The 19,275-nt window shown below is 47.8% G+C and overlaps 1 protein-coding gene across 1 annotated transcript; it reads right to left on the reverse strand.

Annotated features, from left to right (window-relative positions):
- Positions 1-3,055: 3,055 nt before the first annotated feature.
- Cilp (cartilage intermediate layer protein) lies at positions 3,056-18,336 on the reverse strand. The gene is made up of 9 exons (XM_026384844.2): positions 18,268-18,336; positions 16,610-16,778; positions 14,519-14,611; positions 13,407-13,676; positions 11,256-11,435; positions 10,541-10,855; positions 9,230-9,338; positions 8,170-8,327; positions 3,056-6,140 (listed from the first exon to the last, which is right to left on the reverse strand). Exons 2-9 carry the CDS (start codon positions 16,668-16,670, stop codon positions 3,772-3,774), a joined length of 3,555 nt encoding a protein of 1,184 aa, XP_026240629.2. The 5' UTR covers positions 16,671-16,778; positions 18,268-18,336; the 3' UTR covers positions 3,056-3,771.
- Positions 18,337-19,275: the final 939 nt, after the last annotated feature.

Raw genomic sequence — 19,275 nt, forward strand, 5'->3', positions numbered from 1 at the left:
GAAACCACTGAGTGTGAGGGAGGATAAGAGAATCAAAACTAGAGAGTGATGACCTGAATCCTGATGGCTCTGCAGTTCCTGACTCCAGTGGTTTCCTGAGGTTAGCTGGCATCGTGTTCCTGACTCATCATCAGAAGACTTCCAGGGTGCAGGGCCCCCTCTACTTCTTGGCTGTAACCAGTTCTCTTTGTCTGAAACCTCACCCACCCCTGCTCTGCTTCCAGTTTTGCTTAAATCCTCTCAATCCTTTCAGACTCTGATCTCTCTGGGATATCCTGGTGACATATTTCTCTATCACCCCAGCTGCTAGAGCTCTGTGAACTCTTGAGAGCATTCTGTTTGAAAAATCCCTGCTGGTAAGCAGAAGCAGCCCCTTGGGCCCCCTACCTTCCTGTCTGTGCCTTTCCTCCTGCTGTCAGACATCCATCCTCATACACTTCACACCTAGGAACGGGTGATCAGCCACTGTCCAGCAGGCTGCGACTGAAAACCCAGGGCTTTTCTGAGATGAACATTTGTCCAGCAAGAATGCAGTCTACACAGAGGAAAGGAATAACTGGAGAATAGGCAACGGTTCTGAATCAAAGCCATCCTGGGAACTGTGCCCTTAACCTCACTGAAAACCATGGACAGGACTTTAAAGATCATCTAGTTTCTAATCTAGACCTGTCCCTTCATTCATAGGTGAGGAAATTGAGATCTAGGGGAAAGGTGCACAGCTGGCAAGGAGCACATCTGGCTTTGGAAGCAAGACAAACATTAAGGAATTAGGTGACATGAACTCAGCTCAACAGGGTTTCCTCGTCTGAAAGAAAAGTATCTGCCTGCCAGCCCCTCCCAGCCTCTATCTGCTTGTGCCCCTTGTTCCTGACAGCTGCACCATCAGCAAGCCAGATCCTAGCTATCATTCAGATGTCAAACTAGATGTCATTTCCTTTAAAAGCTCCCCGAGACGGGTGACCCCAGGTGTAGGATATTTTCTATTATTTCATATATAAGTCCTGTCTACTTGCACTCATGGCCTGGCATCTAGCAGGCATTGGACATATGTCATGGTGAGTGAAGAAAAAAGTCAGGTACTAGCTGATGCCTGCTGGATTCCATTTATTCAGGCTCTCAACTGAGAACAGCAAGGGAAGGGCATGGAGTGGAGACCCAGTCAGTCCACCTTCCCCCGAAATTCCTCTCTATGAGTTGGGAGGAACTAGTGGTCAGGTTGAGGCAGCATGTCCTCTGACTTCTGAAGCAGTCTGTGCTGCAGATAGCTGAATACTGACCCTTTTGCCTTGGCAGTCAATACCCCCCCACACCACCCGCTCCCATAAGCCATTAGTGAGAGCTATTCCCTGGAAGCAGTGGGACAGAAGAGAAATTTGGAAATAGGTCAAATTGGAATCAAAGACTATAAGGAAGCTGGACCTGGTGGCACATACCATCAGGTATCTGTCATTGCAGCTACTTGAGAGGCTGAGGCTGGAGGATTTCTTAAGCCCAGGAGTTGGAGACCACCCTGAGCAATATGGTGAGACCCTGTCTCTAAATAAATGAATAGATAAATACATACCACTAGGCCTAGCCATGCCTGTGCTCACTTTCTCAATGATCATAGGGATGGACTGTTCAACCACAGAATTTCTTTTCTTTTTTTTTTTTTTTTTTTTTTTGAGATAGAGAGAGAGAGAGAGAGAAAATTTTTTAATATTTATTTTTTTTTTAGTTTTTTGTGGACACAACATCTTTATTTTTATGCAGTACTAAGGATCGAACCCAGCACCCCGCACATGCCAGGCGAGCATGTTACTGCTCGAGCCACATCCCCAGCCCTTCAACCACAGAATTTCTAATTGATTACAAACTCAACTCTTAGGGACTGGGCAGATGTTGATTTAAGAGTACAATTCTGGGGCTGGGATTGTGGTTCAGTGGTAGAGCACTTGCCTAGCATGCGTGAGGCACTGGGTTCAATCCCCAGCACCACTAAAACTAATTAAAATAAAGGTATTGTGTCCATCTACAACTAAAAATTAAAAAAAAAAAGAGTTCAATTCTGGCCAGGTGTGGTGACACATGCCTGTAATCCTCAGTGGGAGGCTGAGGCAGGAAGATAATGAGTTCAAAGCCAGCCTCTGCAAAAGCGAGGCACAAGCAACTCAGTGAGACCTTGTCTCTAAATAAAATACAAAATAGGGCTAGGGATGTGGCTCAGTGGTTGAGTGCCCCTGAGTTCAATCCCTGGTATCCAAAAAAAAAAAAAAGAGTACAATTCCGGCATAGGCCAGAAGTGGCCAAAAGGAACTATGAGGTTGGCCGCAGGTCAAGAAAAGTTTTTTGTCCTGATTATAATAAAGAACGCTCTCTCCTCTCCTAATCTTTTGGCCTCTTTACTGCCCATTCTGGAGGGGTTGGGAGAGGAACAACCTGAGTGCACCTTACTCCACCCGACTCCCCACCACCCTGACTGTTGATGCCTACAAGATTGTTCTGGCACCAGCCACTGGCCTCTGATTTACTATTTTAAACTGAAATGTCTTCTCCAAAAACAAAGCCCTGTCCATTTGGACCAGTTGTTTTACTCCAGGGACAGGGGTTATTATACACAGCAGAGACCTTTTGTCTGGAAAAGTAGAACGTCTTTATAAGAGTTTTGAAAGAAAAAAAAAAGACAAGACAGACCCACAGAGCACCCAACATTTGGGAGTGAGGTCAGCCATCCCAGCTGGAGAAGGCAATGAGCTTGCGGGGAACTGAAGTACCACTTGGCCAACTTGCCTAAGCTATTGGATAAGCACCACAGTATTGGAAAGAAAGACAAAAATTGGGACATATTTTTAGTCTTGCTCAGGAGCCCAGAACATGCTCACAACTCCAGGAATCTCTGCTCTTCTCTGAAAATGGAAAATATGATCCATGAGAATAAACTTAACTGCTGGAGTGTGTGTCTGGTTGCCCAGCCCTTAACTTAGGGACTCTGGGCCTCACGGGGCCTTGTAACTGGAGTCCATGTGCTTCTCTGAGTAGCTGGCTCACTGTAATGGTTAAAAGACAGAACAGTGGCCTCAGAATCAAAGTTCACAGTGTACATTTATTGACATCTGCCATGAGCAAGAGTAAAAGCAAATATGAAGGAGACACAACCATCAACCTAGTATGGCTAAGGATACAAGGAGATATTCTTTCTGGAGTTGGTAGAGGAACTATGACTATCCTATTTCAATAGCCTAACTTTGTGTACTAGAGTTCCAAATTCAGCAAAGTAATAAATAAGTTCTTTACATTTCAAGTAAAAACATTGTAGTTTATTTCTTTATTTCACCGCCACTTATTTGTATGAATTGTGAAGGAGGCCTCGCTTACATCTTGCAGAGCATGGCCAAGAAATATGCTTTATATTGGTTATTTAATCTTCAGCATAGATTATCATTATTGCAGAGGTGAGCAAAACACGCTAAAAGAAAAGGAAGTACACTTGCATTAATGGCACTCAATGAAGAACAGTCAAAGATACAGGGTTTTACCAGTGGCCAATTTCTTGTGCTTCCCATGGCAGATGTCAAGATGTCACATAGCACACAGAGGCTTTATTTGTCATTTTGGGGGCTATGTGCCAATCAGTGTCATGGGACAAAGACAATAAGTAAAGGCATGAAGAAACAAACAAGCAAATTGCACCAAAACAGATGTGTTTAAATTAACTGAGTGACAGTTTGTGCATCAGTCTCACAATGGCTGTCACGTGAGGTGGGGGGAGAAAAGTATGAAGAACCACAAGACTTAGTTGCTCAGAGGCTGTTGAGCAACTCCAGGAATCCTCAGAGAGGCCACCCCTACACGCCGGCTCTGGCCTCCCCTACTTGCCCGCTGCTGCCTCCTTGAGGGCACCCTTCCTTGCACAGTGCCTGCAGCCGGCGACTGGGCCGGGGTGCTTTGGAGGTACTGGAAAGCACTCTGACGGCCCACTTGCCTCTCTGCACAGTTAAAGGTGAGGGCCACTCCCACGTTGCTCTTCATGATTCTGGAGGAGCCATCCGATGTGCCATCAAAGCACCTGCCAAGTGCAATCTCCTTGGCCACGCGAGGGTCCTGGTCCGTAACAGTATAGATGCCATAGTTGTGTCCCAGTGGGTCCAGGGGTGCCAGCATGGTGTACTCACTAGTATCATTGTTGACTGCCAAGGGTAGGTGGTTGACCAGGTACTCATGTAGCATGGAGTTTACACTAGCTCGATGGCAGCTTCCCTGGGGGATGATCTTCACCAGTGTGCGGTCCACACGGTCCTGGTCATAGAGCATCCCACTGCACTTGAACTCCAGACAAGCAGATGAGACATTGGGCTGGTCCCTGTCCCGAGTACTCCTCACGTCTCGGATTCCATACAGCTTCCCCACAGTCCGCCGGTGAGTGCCCCCCATGTTACGCGATCGCACATTCACCTCCACTGGCCCCACAATCTTTACCTTGATGTAGCATGCCCTGAACTCCATTGGCTTGGGCCACCATGCCAGGTAGTCTTCAGTCCAGCTCATAGGGTCATCTTCATTGAAGGGAACTGTGTTGTAGTCATAGTGATCCCCCTCAATCTGGTAGAACCGAAAGTGGGCTGCACTGGGTGGGGCCTCCTCACATGCCCGGAGGTTCTCGAAGGCATAGATAGGCCCATTGCTCTCCTCAGCTGAGTTGGGCCTTGGCTTGGCCATGCTGATCTGGAAAGCTGTCTTTTTGACCCGTGGGTCCTCGTGATCTGTCCGACGGTACTTGAGCTTATTGAGGTAGGGCTGAGGGACACCAATGGCATTTGGGTTGAATTTAGGAGCAGACTCCACTGCTTCCAGTTCCTCCCCTGCCAGGCTTGCCAAGACATAGGCAGAGTAGGCATCAGGGGACTGGTCATCACAGAAGGCAGGCAGACAGGCCCCATTGGGGCCTGTGATGACACTGTCAAAGCGACCCCAGGCCCTCGGGTTGGATGAGAAGCCAGTTCTGGGCTCCAGATTGATCACAGAGACTACAACCCCTTGGATTTGCTCACTGGGCAAGAACCTCTCGCTCCGGTAGGCCCTCACCTTGATGTAGCACCTCCTGCTTTCAGGGACATCCAGGTTAAAGAGCCTCCTCTCACGGATCTCCATGTTGCCCACCAGGAAGGTTCTTTCTTCCCTTTTGTTCCTCCTTTGGCTTTCAAATTTGAAATCGCCTTCTTCCTCCCACAGCCCTGTGTCGGGGTTGAGGGACCAGAGTTTCATTGTGGGCACGTGCTCTGGCATCTTGACCTGGGTCGAGTCAAGGTGGACCTTCACCTTGCCAGCATTAAGTGGCTCTGAGTTGGCCTCATCTGTGAAGTCCACAGAGAACATGCCATATGTCCGAAGAGGGAAGGTGTCTCCTTCATCATTGATGAAGTTCAGGTCACTCTGGGTAGCTGTGGCTGTGGAAATATTCCGGGGATCCAGGAAGGTCACACTGGCCTTCACTTTTCCCATGTAGGGCTCTCCATTCTGCCTGTAGAAACTCTGGGCCGGGATCTCCAGTTCCGCCACAGGGTCTTCTCCAACCACCTCCCCCAGAGGGATGATATTGGTCTCCATGGCTTCCAGAGTGATGGGCTCTTTCCGGCGGAGCATCTTGATCTCATGGAACACAGCACTCCCCTTCCTGTTGAAGGGCAGCACTTTGGTAGTGTTGACAAATTTCTGCAGCCTGTCCACGAAAGTGAGCACCAGCCTCTCAGTGTCCTGGGGGACATGGAGGGTGAAAGTGCCCTTGTAACCAGTCATGCTCACACGGCTGTTCCCCATGTACACATGGCCAAAGCGCATGGGCTCCCCGTTGTCAGCAGCACTGACACGTCCCCGCACAATGCTCCGGGTCTCTGTACACCGCTGGCAGCTGCACTCCGTGGCCACTTTGGTGGGCAGCGTATATCCACTGCACTGGATCTCCCTCTCCTCAGTTTTGGAGATGCCACAGCAGTTCTCCACAGCATCGCGGCACCTGATCCCATTATCCTGCTGCCCTGCACAGGTCTTGACTGGGCAGCGGCCCACATCATAGTAGAAGGAGTTGGTGGCATTCTGGAAGCAGTCATGGGGAAGCCGGATAAGATAGCTCTCAGGGGTTGGGTTGCAGGGACTCTCATCAAGTGCTAAAGAAGAAATGTGGAGATGTTAAAGTGGAAGTTCATACCCTACACCGAGTACCTCATTGTCACCTCTTCTCAGTTTCCAAAGGACAATCCTTTGCAATATCCTTGGGATAGCCATATCTCTGACAGAACTCTCTGAGGGAGATGGAACAACCATTACAAATCTCATTTTTTGAAGACTCTTTTTTTTTTTTTAGTTGTAGATGGGCACAATGCCTTTATTTTTATTTATTTATGTGGTGCTGAGGATCGAACCCAGTCCCCAAGCATGCAAGACAAACACTCCACCACTGAGCCACAACCCAGCACACAAATACCATTTTATAGATGGGGAAATAGAATTGGTTGCTGACGTCACTAGAGTAGTGGTTCTCAATAGAGAGGTCTTGAACATGTGTGAGGGTATTGTAGTCATCACCAAAATTGGGGGCACTACTAGCATATAGTGGGCATGGCTTCTGATGCTCTAGGTCTGGCAATGCCTGGTGCTTTTCTGCATAAAAAAATATTCTGCATCCTGCATGATGTTCACATATCCTATGAGACATTCAAAAGGTAGAAACCCTGTTTAAAAGGATTTTAGCCTGGTATTTTTTACATGGCCCCAACACACTGAATTTTTCAAAAATGCAACTACCATATAAATCAATCTGAGACTGCACTTTGTTTAGCTTGGAACAACACCAAGAATTGTTCCTTATATCAGGAAAATTGCATCCCTACAACAACATTACCCAAGGACTATGAACCACCAAAATGATACTTTTGTATCCATCAGCATTTGTAGCTATCAATTCATGGCGACTCTGGATATAAGTACAAATGTCTGACCTCTTGGATTATTTTCTCAAGTCATTGTGCCAAAGCGTTTAGATATTGATATATTACTATTTTATGTTAAAATTACTTTCTCTTTATTTTTCCTATATTTTGTAGTTAAGGCCATGCACATATATATTTGGGAATTATATGTTGTTACTCTCTATAAATTGAACTGTGGAATAGTTAAGATAGTATTTTTTAAAAAATCACTGTGCCAAACAGGAAGCATTGGTGAGATGAGCTGGGAACCACTGCTGGGGGCTCCGTGTCTTTGCTGAGGTCCAAATTTTTGTTTTGCCTGTTGCTCAATTTTCTTGGAGTCTGTGAAATATTCCAGAATTCCTCCAATAAATTCTCTCTGCTTCTTGTTTTGTTTTGTTTTGTTTTGGCCAATTACTAAGATATCCTCTTTCTCCCTCACTTTCCCAGGGCAGGTTTTTGATAGATCTTTGGCTTTGAATTTCTTTCCCTCCAGTTCTCTTCTAGAAGCCAACTATAATCAGGTCACTGTTTCTTATAAAGCCCCCTCAGTTCCCCACTTCTGTACCTTTGCCCATGCCAGACCCTTCATCTGTATACCTCTACACACAGTAACTGCCAATTCTTTAAGACCAGGGGTTCAAACATGGGCTGCAAATTAGAATTACTGGGGCAGTTTTTAAATCATGCATGCTCAGGCCATATCCCAAATTAAATCAGACTCTCTAGGGGTAAGGCAGAGAAATCAGTAATTTTTGAAACTCTCAATAGGTGGTGCCAAAGGAAAGCCAAGACTGAAAACCATTACTGAAGCTCCAACTGAAAGCAGCCACCTGGAAATCAGGTCTCTCACTACTAGCATCCACAGCCCCATGCCTGTAATCCAGTCACTCGGGAGGCTGAGGCAGGAGGATTGCAAGTTCAAGACTAGACTTAGCAACTCAGCAAAAACCTATCTCAAAATTAAAGGGATTGGGGATGTAGCTCAGTGGCAAAGTGTACCTGGGTTCAATCCCTGCTACTTGTTTGTCTCATTTACATTTCTTCACCCCTCCTCAAATGGTGGCTCTGTGACAGCAGGAATCAGGTCTGTGCCATCAGGTCTGTGTACCAGAAGGCATGGCACTTTGCACAGCTCACAAAAGCCTGAGCTGTTACTTCCTACCTATGCTCAGTGGGTGTTCAGTGAGCCTCATTGCAGATTCAGGACCCAGACTTAGGCTCTTACCTATGACAGTCAGCTGGGCAACCTGGGACTTTGCAGCCCCAGCATCACTCTGTGCCTTGCAAAAGTAGTCCCCAGCCTGGTCCTGCTGCAGGTTCTTCAGCACCAGCTTGCTCTCATGCTTGTAGAGGGAGGGATCCAGCAATGTGTCATTGTGGTACCTGTGAGTGAAAAAGAAGTAGAGTTAGGAGTGGGCAGTGGGAGGGCAGGTATATCTAAGGATAGTCCCAGGAGCAAGGAGTCAGGGAGACAAATGGCAAATGGATTCCTGTAGACATCAACATCAGCTGTGACATGCCTCAAGAGCACTGATTGGCTTAGGAGTCAAAGGAATTGGTTTGAAGTCCCAGGCCTGCCATTTAACTGGTTGTGGATCCTTGGACAAATCGTCTCTCATCTCTCTGAGCTATAGCTTCCTGCTTTAGCTTCCAGCTGACCTCAGAGAATTTTTGGGATTGTCAAACAAGGTAGTGGCTATAAAATGTTTGTGGAGAGTAAAAGACTCCAGCTCTTGGGGCTTCTGACACTGTTTTTATTGGGGAAAGAGGGATTGAGGAACCTGTACTGTGTCCTGAGCACGTGCAGGTCAAGGACCCTGAGACCAGTGATGATCTGGGGGACCACAAGTTTGAGGGTACAAGAGGGCTTGCCAGTGGTCTAGGCAGCCTCAACCCTGCAGGTTCCCACTTGTAAACACAAATATCAAGGCTACCTTACTTAGAACTTTATTCTATTGGTTTCTGGGGTTTTTTTTTTGTGTGTGTGGCAGGGGTTGGGATACCAGGGATTGAACCCAGGGACACTCAACCACTGAGCCACATCCCCAACCCTATTTTGTATTTCATTTAGAGACAGGGTCTCAATGAGTTGCTTAGCACCTTGCTTTTGTTGAGGTTGGCTTCAAATTTGCAATCCTCCTGCCTCAGCCTCCCAAGCCTCTGGGATTACAGGCATATGCCACTGCACCTGGCTTATTGGTTACTATTATTAATCCCTGACCCACTGCAAGAAACCTCTTGTTTCCAGAAAGAAAACTGGGAAGAGTAAGTGGCAGAATACATACCAGAAATACTTGTTGGGACTGGGCTTGCCTGTGGCCTTACAGCACAGGGACACGCTCTGCCCAACTCTCCGTGCTTTTGTCTCTGGGTTCGTCATGATGTATGGAGTCTCTGGGACAGAAGATGAAAAACAGTGTTTGGATTTTTTTCTTTGTCACAGGTTCTAAGAGCCTTGCTTTCTCAGGGTCCCAGATGGTGTTCAAATTGTATGGGCTTAGTTTTAAAGGATAGGTAGGAATTAGTTGTGCAGGCTGATAAGGAAGGATAACAAAGGCCTAAGGAAGAAGGGGAGCACATGTAAATCTACAGGCTGAGAAGTGCTGAGGGAGGGCCCCAATCCATATGAACCCTGCTAATGTGACTTCTTGTCCCACAGCAATTTTTTATACTTTATTTTGAGACAGGGTCTTGCTAAGTTGCTTAGGGCCTCGTTAAGTTGCTGAGGCTGGCTTTGAATTTGTGATTCTCCTGCCTCAGCCTCCTGAGCCACTGAGATAATAGCATTTACCACTGCTTGTTCCTATGGCCTGTCAAGCAGCATGTAGGTGGACCTTGTGCCTGCCATGATTCCCAAGTACTACAATTGAAACAAAACTAGTGGTTTTGAATAGCACAATATTCACATTCTGCTGCCTCCAGCAGTTTTTTTTTTTAATAGATTTTATTTTATTTATTTATTTATTTATTTATTTATTTATTTTTTTAAAGAGAGAGTGAGAGAGGGGAGAGAGAGAGAGAGAGAGAGAGAGAGAGAATTTTTAATATTTATTTTTTAGTTCTCGATGGACACAACATCTTTGTTGGTATGTGGTGCTGAGGATCGAACCCGGGCCGCACGCATGCCAGGTGAGTGCGCTACCTCTTGAGCCACATCCCCAGCCCAGTTTTTTTTTTTTTTTTTGGTTTGTTTGTTTTTTACCATTCTTCACCATTTCTGAGCTCCCCAATCTCCTCTATGACTTCCAAACCTTACACTGTACTATAATTTTGGATAATGTGGCCAGGGAACAGAACCTACCAATATCTGGGGGAAGAACATGCTACAGAGTCCACACAGCAAATGCAAGCCTTTGCATTTGAGGTAAGAGTATGTCTATATTTGCCAGGAGGCCAGTTTGGCTAGAGAGTAGAGTGACTCCATATGGGGGGAGTACTAGGAGAGGAAAAATAAAGAAATAAGGGAGAGCTAGATGAGAATAGATAGATAAGGGAGGGCCATAGTAAGGATTTGGGGTTTTACTCTGAGTAAGCTGGAAAGCCAGTCTTAGCACGTCACCCCTCCTCACTCACCCAACCTCAGAGAACTTAGGTACCTGCTCTCATGAACTCTGCATTGATGGTGGCTGTCTTCAGATGACTCTTGGGTATTGTGAGCACAATAGGGGCAAACTTGGTCTTCATGATCTTCAGGGTGCTTTTACCATCAGGGCACAAGCCAGGGACTTGAAACCTCCCCTGGCTGTCTGTCTTGGTCAGCATCTTAGGCGTCTTGGTCAGCAGGTAGACAGTGGCCCCTGAGGCTGGGGCACCCCCAGGAAGGGAGACAGCCCCATGAAGCATGAAGTCCTGACACATGCAGGCATCACAGTCAGCATTCACCTGGCCCATGGAGCAGGTCAGGTCACAGGCTGTGGGACAAGAAGTCACATTAGCAGGGTTCATATGGATTGGGGCCCTCCCTCAGCACTTCTCAGCCTGTAGATTTACATGTGCTCCCCTTCTTCCTTAGGCCTTTGTTATCCTTCCTTATCAGCCTGCACAACTAATTCCTACCTATCCTTTAAAACTAAGCCCAAGACACCTCCTCAAAGGAGCTTCTCCGTATTCCTCTTAACTGTAATTATTGACCTTGTTCTGTGTTCCTAATTACTCTCTATATCCCCCCCTTGGAGCACATAATAGATATTCAATTAATACTTGATGAGTGAATGAAAGAATCTATCTCAGACTGACCCTCTAACCCATCTTTCTATGCTTTCTTGACCTCACCCACCACACCCTGCCCAGTGCCAGAAAGGAGGGTGGTACCTGGACAGGCCTGGCTCACACAGAGCTGGCCCTCTTCAGTAGCCTCATCACATAGTGACACCGACTCTGCCAAACAGGTGCGTGTGCGAGTCTGGACTCCAGTGTGACCACAGGGAGCTGAGCACTTGCTCCAGGGTGACCAAGGGCTCCAGATGCGCTCTGTGTCTTGGCGCAGGGACCCTGCAAATTGATCAGCAGATAATCTGACTTCCCTCCCAAGGGGACTCTGTCAGGAAACCTGATCCTGAGGCTGTTTTTTCTTTCTGGTAAGGAGAGACAGGCCCCCATTTACATTGTAGATGTCACTGATATTTATTTTCATTGTAATGATTTTTCCAACATAGGAAGTCAAAATCTTGAAGAAGTAGTGTCTCTAATTTGTGCAAAGGCACCATATGGGTTAGGATGGTCCTGAGTGGGGCTTGCTGGGTCAAACACTGGGATTTGATATGCTCCCCAAGGGCAGCACCAGCTTCCTTCTCCACCAGTGTGGAAACAGCCATGTGCTTTCTGCACACAGGCTCTGGCCTGCAATGACTCCAACATCCAGCCCCCTACTCCCCATCCTCCTTACCTCTGGTCTGAGGCCTGTGTGCAAGAATGAGGGCTCTGATCTTACCCAGAAGAACACTACTACCACTTGATGTAGCATCAGATTATGTGGACTAGCAGATCCCCAGGGGGGAAGGTACCTATCCAAAGTTAGCACAACTACAATTGGCATGGTGGTCCCTGTGACTTGAGAAGCTGAGGCAAGAGGATTGCAAGTTCAAGCCTCAGCAACTTAGTGAGAGCCTGTCTCAAAATAAAAAATAAAAAAGGGCTGGGGATATAGCTTAGTGGTAGATCATCCCTGGGTTCCAGTACGTAAAAATAGGCCAAGTGTCGAGGCACACGTTTGTAATCCCAGTGGCTGAGGAGGCTGAGGCAGGAGAATCGTAAGTTCAAAGCCAGCCTCAACAATTTAGCAAGGCCCTAAGCAACTTAGCAAGACCCTGTCTCTAAATAAAATATTAAAAAGGGCTGGGGATGTGGCTCAGTAGTTAAGCACCTCTGGGTTCAATACCAGATACCAAAACAAACAAACAAACCTCAAAACAAAAGCAAGCAGGCCTGCAGCTGACCATCACTAACAACTGAATTAACCAGTGCAGGGGTGGGAGAGTGTAAAGAAGCTGGACTCTGCAAACACAGACAGGATTCAAATCCCTGCTCTGTACTTATAGGCTGTGTAATAGTGAAGAGTTACCTAACCTCTCTACACCTCATGCAACCTGTCAAGACAGGTGATAGGCCTCTAAGGTTAGTTGTCAAGTTCAAATAGTGTGGATAGCTAGCATGGCATAGGAGCAAAACCAGAAACTAACACTTGGTGAATCTGGGTTCAGTCCTCTACATTCATTATTTCATTTAATCCTCATAAAAACCCTATGAAGCCCAGGCACAGTGGCATATTCCCAGACTTGAGAGACCAAGGCAGGAGGACCACAGTTCTAAGCCAGCCTCAGCAACTTAGCAACGCAATAAGCAACTTAGCAAGACCCTATCTCAAAGTAAAAAAAATAAAAAAGGACTGGGGCTGGGGTTGTAGCTCCATTGTAGAGCTCTTACCTAGCATGTATGAGGCACAGGTTTTGATCCTCAGCACCACATAAAAATAAATCAATAAATATAAAGATATTGTGTCCATATTTTTAATACTAAAAATTTTTTTAAAAAAACATAAAAAATAAAAAGGACTGGGGATGTGGCTCGGTGGTTAAGCACCCCTGGGTTGAATTTCCAGCACCCAAACAAACCAAACCCCATAAAGATTTACCGGTACCCTTGTCTTACATATGAGACAATGGATGAGAGAACATTAGAAAATTTGTCTAGGAAACACAGTTCCTCACGGTAGGTTCTGGATTCAAATCCCAGCAGCCCAACTCCAGAGACTATGCTCTTCACCACTGAGCCACACAAGCACAATACAATGGGGTAACCGGAGGGCTCCCATGAATACAGAACAATATTTGGGAGCTGATGGCACTTCTGAGTTGGAAGCATGGTGTGTGATGGTCAGAGTTCCTGTGGCCAGAGGCAGGTCGTGGCCTCTCCCGGTGTCGACACTGGAGGGGGAGGTAGTGGGTAGGGGTCCTTCAGACTCACCTGGTGGGCAAAGGAAGCGCACAGTGTAATTTGAACAGTTCTGGCCAGGACGCTGCTCTCTGTTAAGGCACCAGAAGCCCTCACGGGGACTACCATGGACCACCTGGCCAGTGCTGCCCGCAGGTATCCAGTCAGTGGTCCGAGCTTCTAGCTTCAGGGGACGGGCACACAGACGATCTCCATAATAGAAGCGAATGGCATCCAGCCGCTCATAGTCACCCTGTCCGCCGGGGTGGTCAATGTTGAACCATGTTGTCCACTCACCTGGACCTGAGAGAGTTGGGTGGGGAAGAGCTATCTCTAGAGGCACAGTGAGCTCCAGTTCTCCTTTCCTGCTCAACTGGGGTCCTCCCTGATACCTCTCACCCACCCAGCCACCCCATCATTTCAGGTCCTGCCATATTTGTCTCACCAGTATCTCTCCATCCCCTCTGTACCTGCAAGGCACAGTCCTCCATCGGTCTGGAGGAGCCATGGCAGTAACTTCCTGCCTGGTCTCTCTACCTCAAGGGTCTCCTTCTACCCCATCTTACCCCTCCTCAAAACTGCAGTTGGAGTGTGCTTTCTCTATGTGGCTTGGACCACATTACTCTCTGGCTTAAAATCCCCTTAGCAAGGCTAAGCTCCTGCTATCTCTCCATCCTCCTGCCTCCCCACCTGCCTGTGCTCTGGCTCCAGGAAGCTCTGCAGCATTCTTAGAATAAAATAGGTAGCTTCATTATTCTCAGCTGTCCTATGCTATTTCTTTGTCTGGACAGAGAACAGAGACATAGGCCAAATGCCTTGTAAAAGGGAATTTACACAACCAGGTGCAGTGGCACATGCCTGTCGTCCTAACAAATCAGGATGCTAAAGCAGGAAGATCACAAATTCAAGACAAGAGTCAGCAACTTAGAAAGACTGAGCAACTTAGTGAGACCCTGTTTCAAAATAAAAAAAATAAAAAGAACTGGGCACGTAGTTCAGTAGCAAAGTGTCCCTGGTTTCAATCCCCAGTCCCCACAAAAAGTGGGTTAACAAGAAAGCGTCACACCCTGGTTTCAGAGATTCACTTAGTAAGCTCAATAGAGACCCCAGTCCTCCAGGCCTTCCCTGCTCCAGCCACAACTCACTCTCCAGGGGATCAGCAGGCTTAGAAAAGGTGCTGGGGGTCCTCTTCCCAGTTTGGACTCTTCTCACTGACTGAGTCAGCATCGTCTGCCTCCCTGAGGGTCAGAAGGAGAAAAGGCTGAGTGAGGGTCCAGGACTAACGAGGGGTCTCTTAAGACACAGGGAAGCTGTGTGGTGTGGTGGGTGTGGCATGAGTCCTGGCCATGGGGCTTCACCACTGCACCACTCACAGCTGAGCCACCTCAGAAAGTCTTCATTCCTCTGCACCTGTTTCCCCCTAAAATAGAAATGCATTAATAATCACTACCTCATTAAGTGATTATGGTGCATTATTCAGGGTAATAATAAATGGAAAGGGAACTGGCAAGTAGGGCGTGCTCCATGAATGGTAGTTCCCTTTTCACTCATGTTCTAGAAATGGGTAAGCAGAAACTGCTGGGCAGCCAATGGGCTGGGACTCCTGCTTTGGTGTCTCGACCTATCTTTCGGCAAAACTGAGCCTTATTTTAACTGTAAAATGGAGATGTTAATTCCCACCTCATTGTGTGATTCTGGCATGAGGATTCCATGACTTAAAACATCAACATCTCTGAAGTGTACGAAGACAGAGCAGGAGCTCTGAAGCCTCTGCCACCTCCTAACTGCGTGACGTTGGCAAGCTACTTAACCCATCTGGCCCCGTGCTCTCTCCTTAAAAAATGAGGATGATAGCAGTTCCTGCCTAAGGAGATTGTGGGGATTACAAATGTTCATTCATAAAGTCCACCTAGAACAATGCCTGGCACCCCGGTGTGCGCAGAATAAGTGTGAGCAACTCTGTTAGCTCAATGCCCGGCACAATGGACGTCCATTCCCCTTCCCTTGGCAGTCTGGCTTTGGGAGTCCACCCTCCCATACAGGACTCATGGCTTAACTGGGTCAGTAGTCCTCGATTTTTCTGACCTCAGACTTGGCTGGTCTGTCTGAGGATAAATACAGGGTCCTCAGGTCATGGGCATTTCCAAGCCCTCCTCCATGTGAGGCTGGGTTGGGGGCTCTGGAATGGAAGGAGAAAGGCTAGAAAGCCTTGAAAGGCAATTAACTCCCAGGCGGGGAGCCAAGTCAGAATTCTCTGTGCTGCTTAACTGGGGTGATAGGAGCTCTTTTAATCAACCTAATCTGATTTCCCCTCCGATGGTTGAATGTTAATCATCTTCACAAACGGCAGCTGTCAGAGTGGAAGAGCGAGGCAGAAGGCGGGTGCACACATGGGTTGGCGCTATGCTGAGACAGCCTTTGTTCCTGCATCTGTGGTCAAAAAGCCTGCAGGGCATGGAGCTTTAAAAAAGGGGGGTTGAGATTTTTTCCCCCGTTATCTGAGTATATAGTTAGAAATCAGGAGAGAGGGAGAGGTGGGAAATAGCATGCAGGAGCTCTACTGCCGCAGGAAGTCTGCAATTCCATCAGGCAACTTCTCTCTGCTTGTTTTTTTCAGAGTTCAAATTTTTCAGAGGATGGGGTCAAGAGGACAAGAAGAACAGAGGGGTTCTGGAGTTTCTGTGAAATTTGGCTGTGAGGTCTAAATGAAACTGAGCTTTAGAACAGAAGAATTTTTATGAAACTAAAAACAGACCAACCCCCAAACCTGCTTCCAAGAATTCAGTGATCCCCTGTGACTCCCTTTTGCTCTGGCTGCCGGGAAGCTCAGAGCTAAATTTAGGACTCAGGTGCAATAACTCTCCTCTCTTTTTTCCTTCACCCCTCTCCTCATTTAAAAGTTTCTGTTCTTGGGCTGGGGCTGTGGCTCAGTGGTAGCGCACTTGCCTGGCATGTGTAAAGCGCTGGGTTCGATTCTCAGCACCACATATAAATAAATAAATAAAGGTCTATACACAAGTTAGAAATTTTTTTAAAAAGTTTCTGTTCTGTGAGTTTTAATATGGAGAACCTTCTCAAATTTGGGAAGAGGAGAGAATCAGGGCACAAATTATGAATACACCATTAAACAGCCTTAGATCTTCGGGCCTGTGTCTTGCACAATTGGGTGCTAGACCAGACATGACTTCACTATGGTAAATGGAGGATTTGGGAGCTAGCAGATACTTAGCCTGTACCCAACACAGAGGTGACTTCCAGGACCAGCAAGGAGAACACCCAGGCCTTTGTTCCCACCATTCTTTTCCCCAGGCCTTGTGAGAATGTGGCAGGAGATGGGCGAGGTTGTTTCAGAGTCAGCTTGTCTTAGGAATGTGGTTCCCTGAAAATCTTCTCAGATCCAATGACCTGCAAAGAAACAAAGCTTATTAGATCCCACATTTCGGAGTGCAATATTTCTTGACATGTCAAGAATGGAAGGATGGCCAGAATGAAGTCTTGTGGGAGTTATCTCCCCAAGTTGCAAAACTGAGCAGCTTGGGAGATGCAGAGGCTCAGAATCTGAGTTCAAAAGAGGCAGATCCAGTTTCCAACCCAGTGTCCCTATAGAGGTGGGTCACCAGGGAGAGTAAAATTTACAAGTCATCCAGCAGCTTCTAGATGACTTATAAATAAATCACTTTCAAGACCTGGGCTTAGGGGCCTTTTGTTCTGCTACACTTTGGTGGGATTCACACTCTTGAATGGGGGCTAAATATAAAGACAGCCCTGGCCCTGATCACCGTGGTCCAGCAATAGCAGGCAGCTGAAGGGCGCACACCACCTCCAAGAACACATTCCCAGATGTGCACGCGCTGCAGCTGGAACACATTCTGATCTGTTTTGTTGGGGCCTGGGTGGGAGTTCCACAGCCAGGAGCCAACTGAGGGAAAGCAGACAGGGTGCCTTGTGAGAGGCCGGGGCTCCCCAATAAATGCTGAGCATGGGGTAGGGGCTATAGAGTGGGGAGAGGACAACAGGCCTGGCAATAAGGTTAGGGGACTGTGGGTTGTGTGTGGGCTGGGCTCTCGGCAGGACATTTTTCTCTCTCCCCAGAGCTCTGGCCAATCCAGAATCTGACCAGTTTCTGGAGATTCAAAATTGGTTTCCTTCAATCTCCACAGAGTCTAGGGTGTGGTGGGAAAGGGGAGATGCCTCCTTTCTGAGAAAAAGATGGAAAAACTCAGATGTTCCAGGGGAAGGACAAACCAATTCCACATTGCAGACCCTGTAGACCCAAAATCACTAACCCCTCCCCACCTGTTTCTTAGAGGAGGGAACAGAGTCTCAGGGAAGTCACTGCTTTAGTTGTTGCAGGCCTTATCCCAAGCACCGGGGAGCTGAGCAGGGGCCTGAGCATTCCGCAGGCCTGCACAGCACTCAGCCCAAGCCTGTTCCAGGCAAGTCTGAGAGGCTAAGGTGGCCTGAGGCACCTTGTGGAAAAACCATTTCCTATCTGGCAGCCCAGGGAGGTTTCTCAGAGTCCCGCCATTTCCTCAGCAAATGCCCTGACATTCAGGCTCCCTGAACCCAGGCTCCGCAGAACTCTTGGACAACGCACACTGGCTGGCCGCAAGAAGAAAGCAAGGCAACCAGAGGTATAGAGACCCAGAGTGGGGCCATGGGGTAGGGTGGAGGGTCCCTGATCTTGGCTGGGGGAGGGCTAACTGGGGAAGAGACAGCATTTCAAAGCAGAAAGTAGAGTCTTCTCTGTTGGAAGATGATGGGTCAAAGAGAAAAAGAAAAAAGAAAAAAAGAAAGAAAAGAAAAAGAAAGAGGGTGGCCAAGGGAGGCCAGGAGCAGCTAAATCAGACAGTTTGGTACAGGGATGGGCAAGAGAATTAGGAGTGCAGCTCACCGTGTCCTGAGCAGGACTCCTTAGAGGGGGTCCAAATCTTCGCCTCTCCCGCCTCTCCCGCAGTCCAGCGTGGGCCTTATATAGCACAGCTGGTGGCTCAGCCTGTGGCAGCCAGCCACGGGAAGCAGCAATGAAACCAGATCTGAGCATGAGCCTCCCTCCCCTCCCCACACTCCCTGCAGCTCACAGAGGCTGGGATTTCATGTCTAGATCCTTAAGGGGCATGCCATGGGTCTGATGATAGCCCAGGTGGGCAGCTGCCTGGCATTCCACAGGCCAGAACAGAGAGGCAGGGGTCAGGAGGTAGGTTGGGCACTGAGAGGAGCCTTGGGAAAGGGCCAAGGAGAATTCTACATCTGGCAGCATTTCAGTGCTCTGGGGATGGTGCGCTCTTGCCTAAGCTTTGCTTGCTGATCCCCCACATTCCCCTGGCCCCAGCTCCCCCTTTGCAGAGAGAAAGCACTTTGCTGGCCTTAGCACATACTTCAAGCATTCTTAGGCATGCAGGCCACCATGGCCTCTCAGTTGGGTGCATCTGGCCTCAGTTGGGCAGCTATTCAGCTTCTCTAATCTGAGAGAACCTCTGGGAACTTCCAAAGAAATAAAGGACAAAGGAAGTGCAGGACACAGAATATCACTTGGTGAAAAAAGTTCTACCTGACCCTCCCTACTTCCATGTGTTGGTTTGTACCCATGAGGACCCCAGATCCCCAGCATGTGGACTCTCGAAGACCAGACATCTCAGTGAGTAAATGTGAAGTCAGGTATGGGCGTTCGTCAGCATGTGAGCAGCCAGCCTCACCCATAGGTGGCGTGAGAACCAGGACTTCCCTGGTTCTTCTGGCACCAGCATGAGGTTGGCTGCCCATTGCCTCAGGCAGTGGCTCTCTAATTATAACATGCATTCAGATCACTCCCAGGGCTGTTAAAATACAGATTTATGGACCCACATTCAGAGTTTCTGATTCAGTGGGGCCTGAGACTTTGCATTTCTATCAAGCTCCAAGA

Source organism: Urocitellus parryii, chromosome 6, assembly GCF_045843805.1.
Source record: "Urocitellus parryii isolate mUroPar1 chromosome 6, mUroPar1.hap1, whole genome shotgun sequence".
NCBI classification, from domain to species: domain Eukaryota; kingdom Metazoa; phylum Chordata; class Mammalia; order Rodentia; family Sciuridae; genus Urocitellus; species Urocitellus parryii.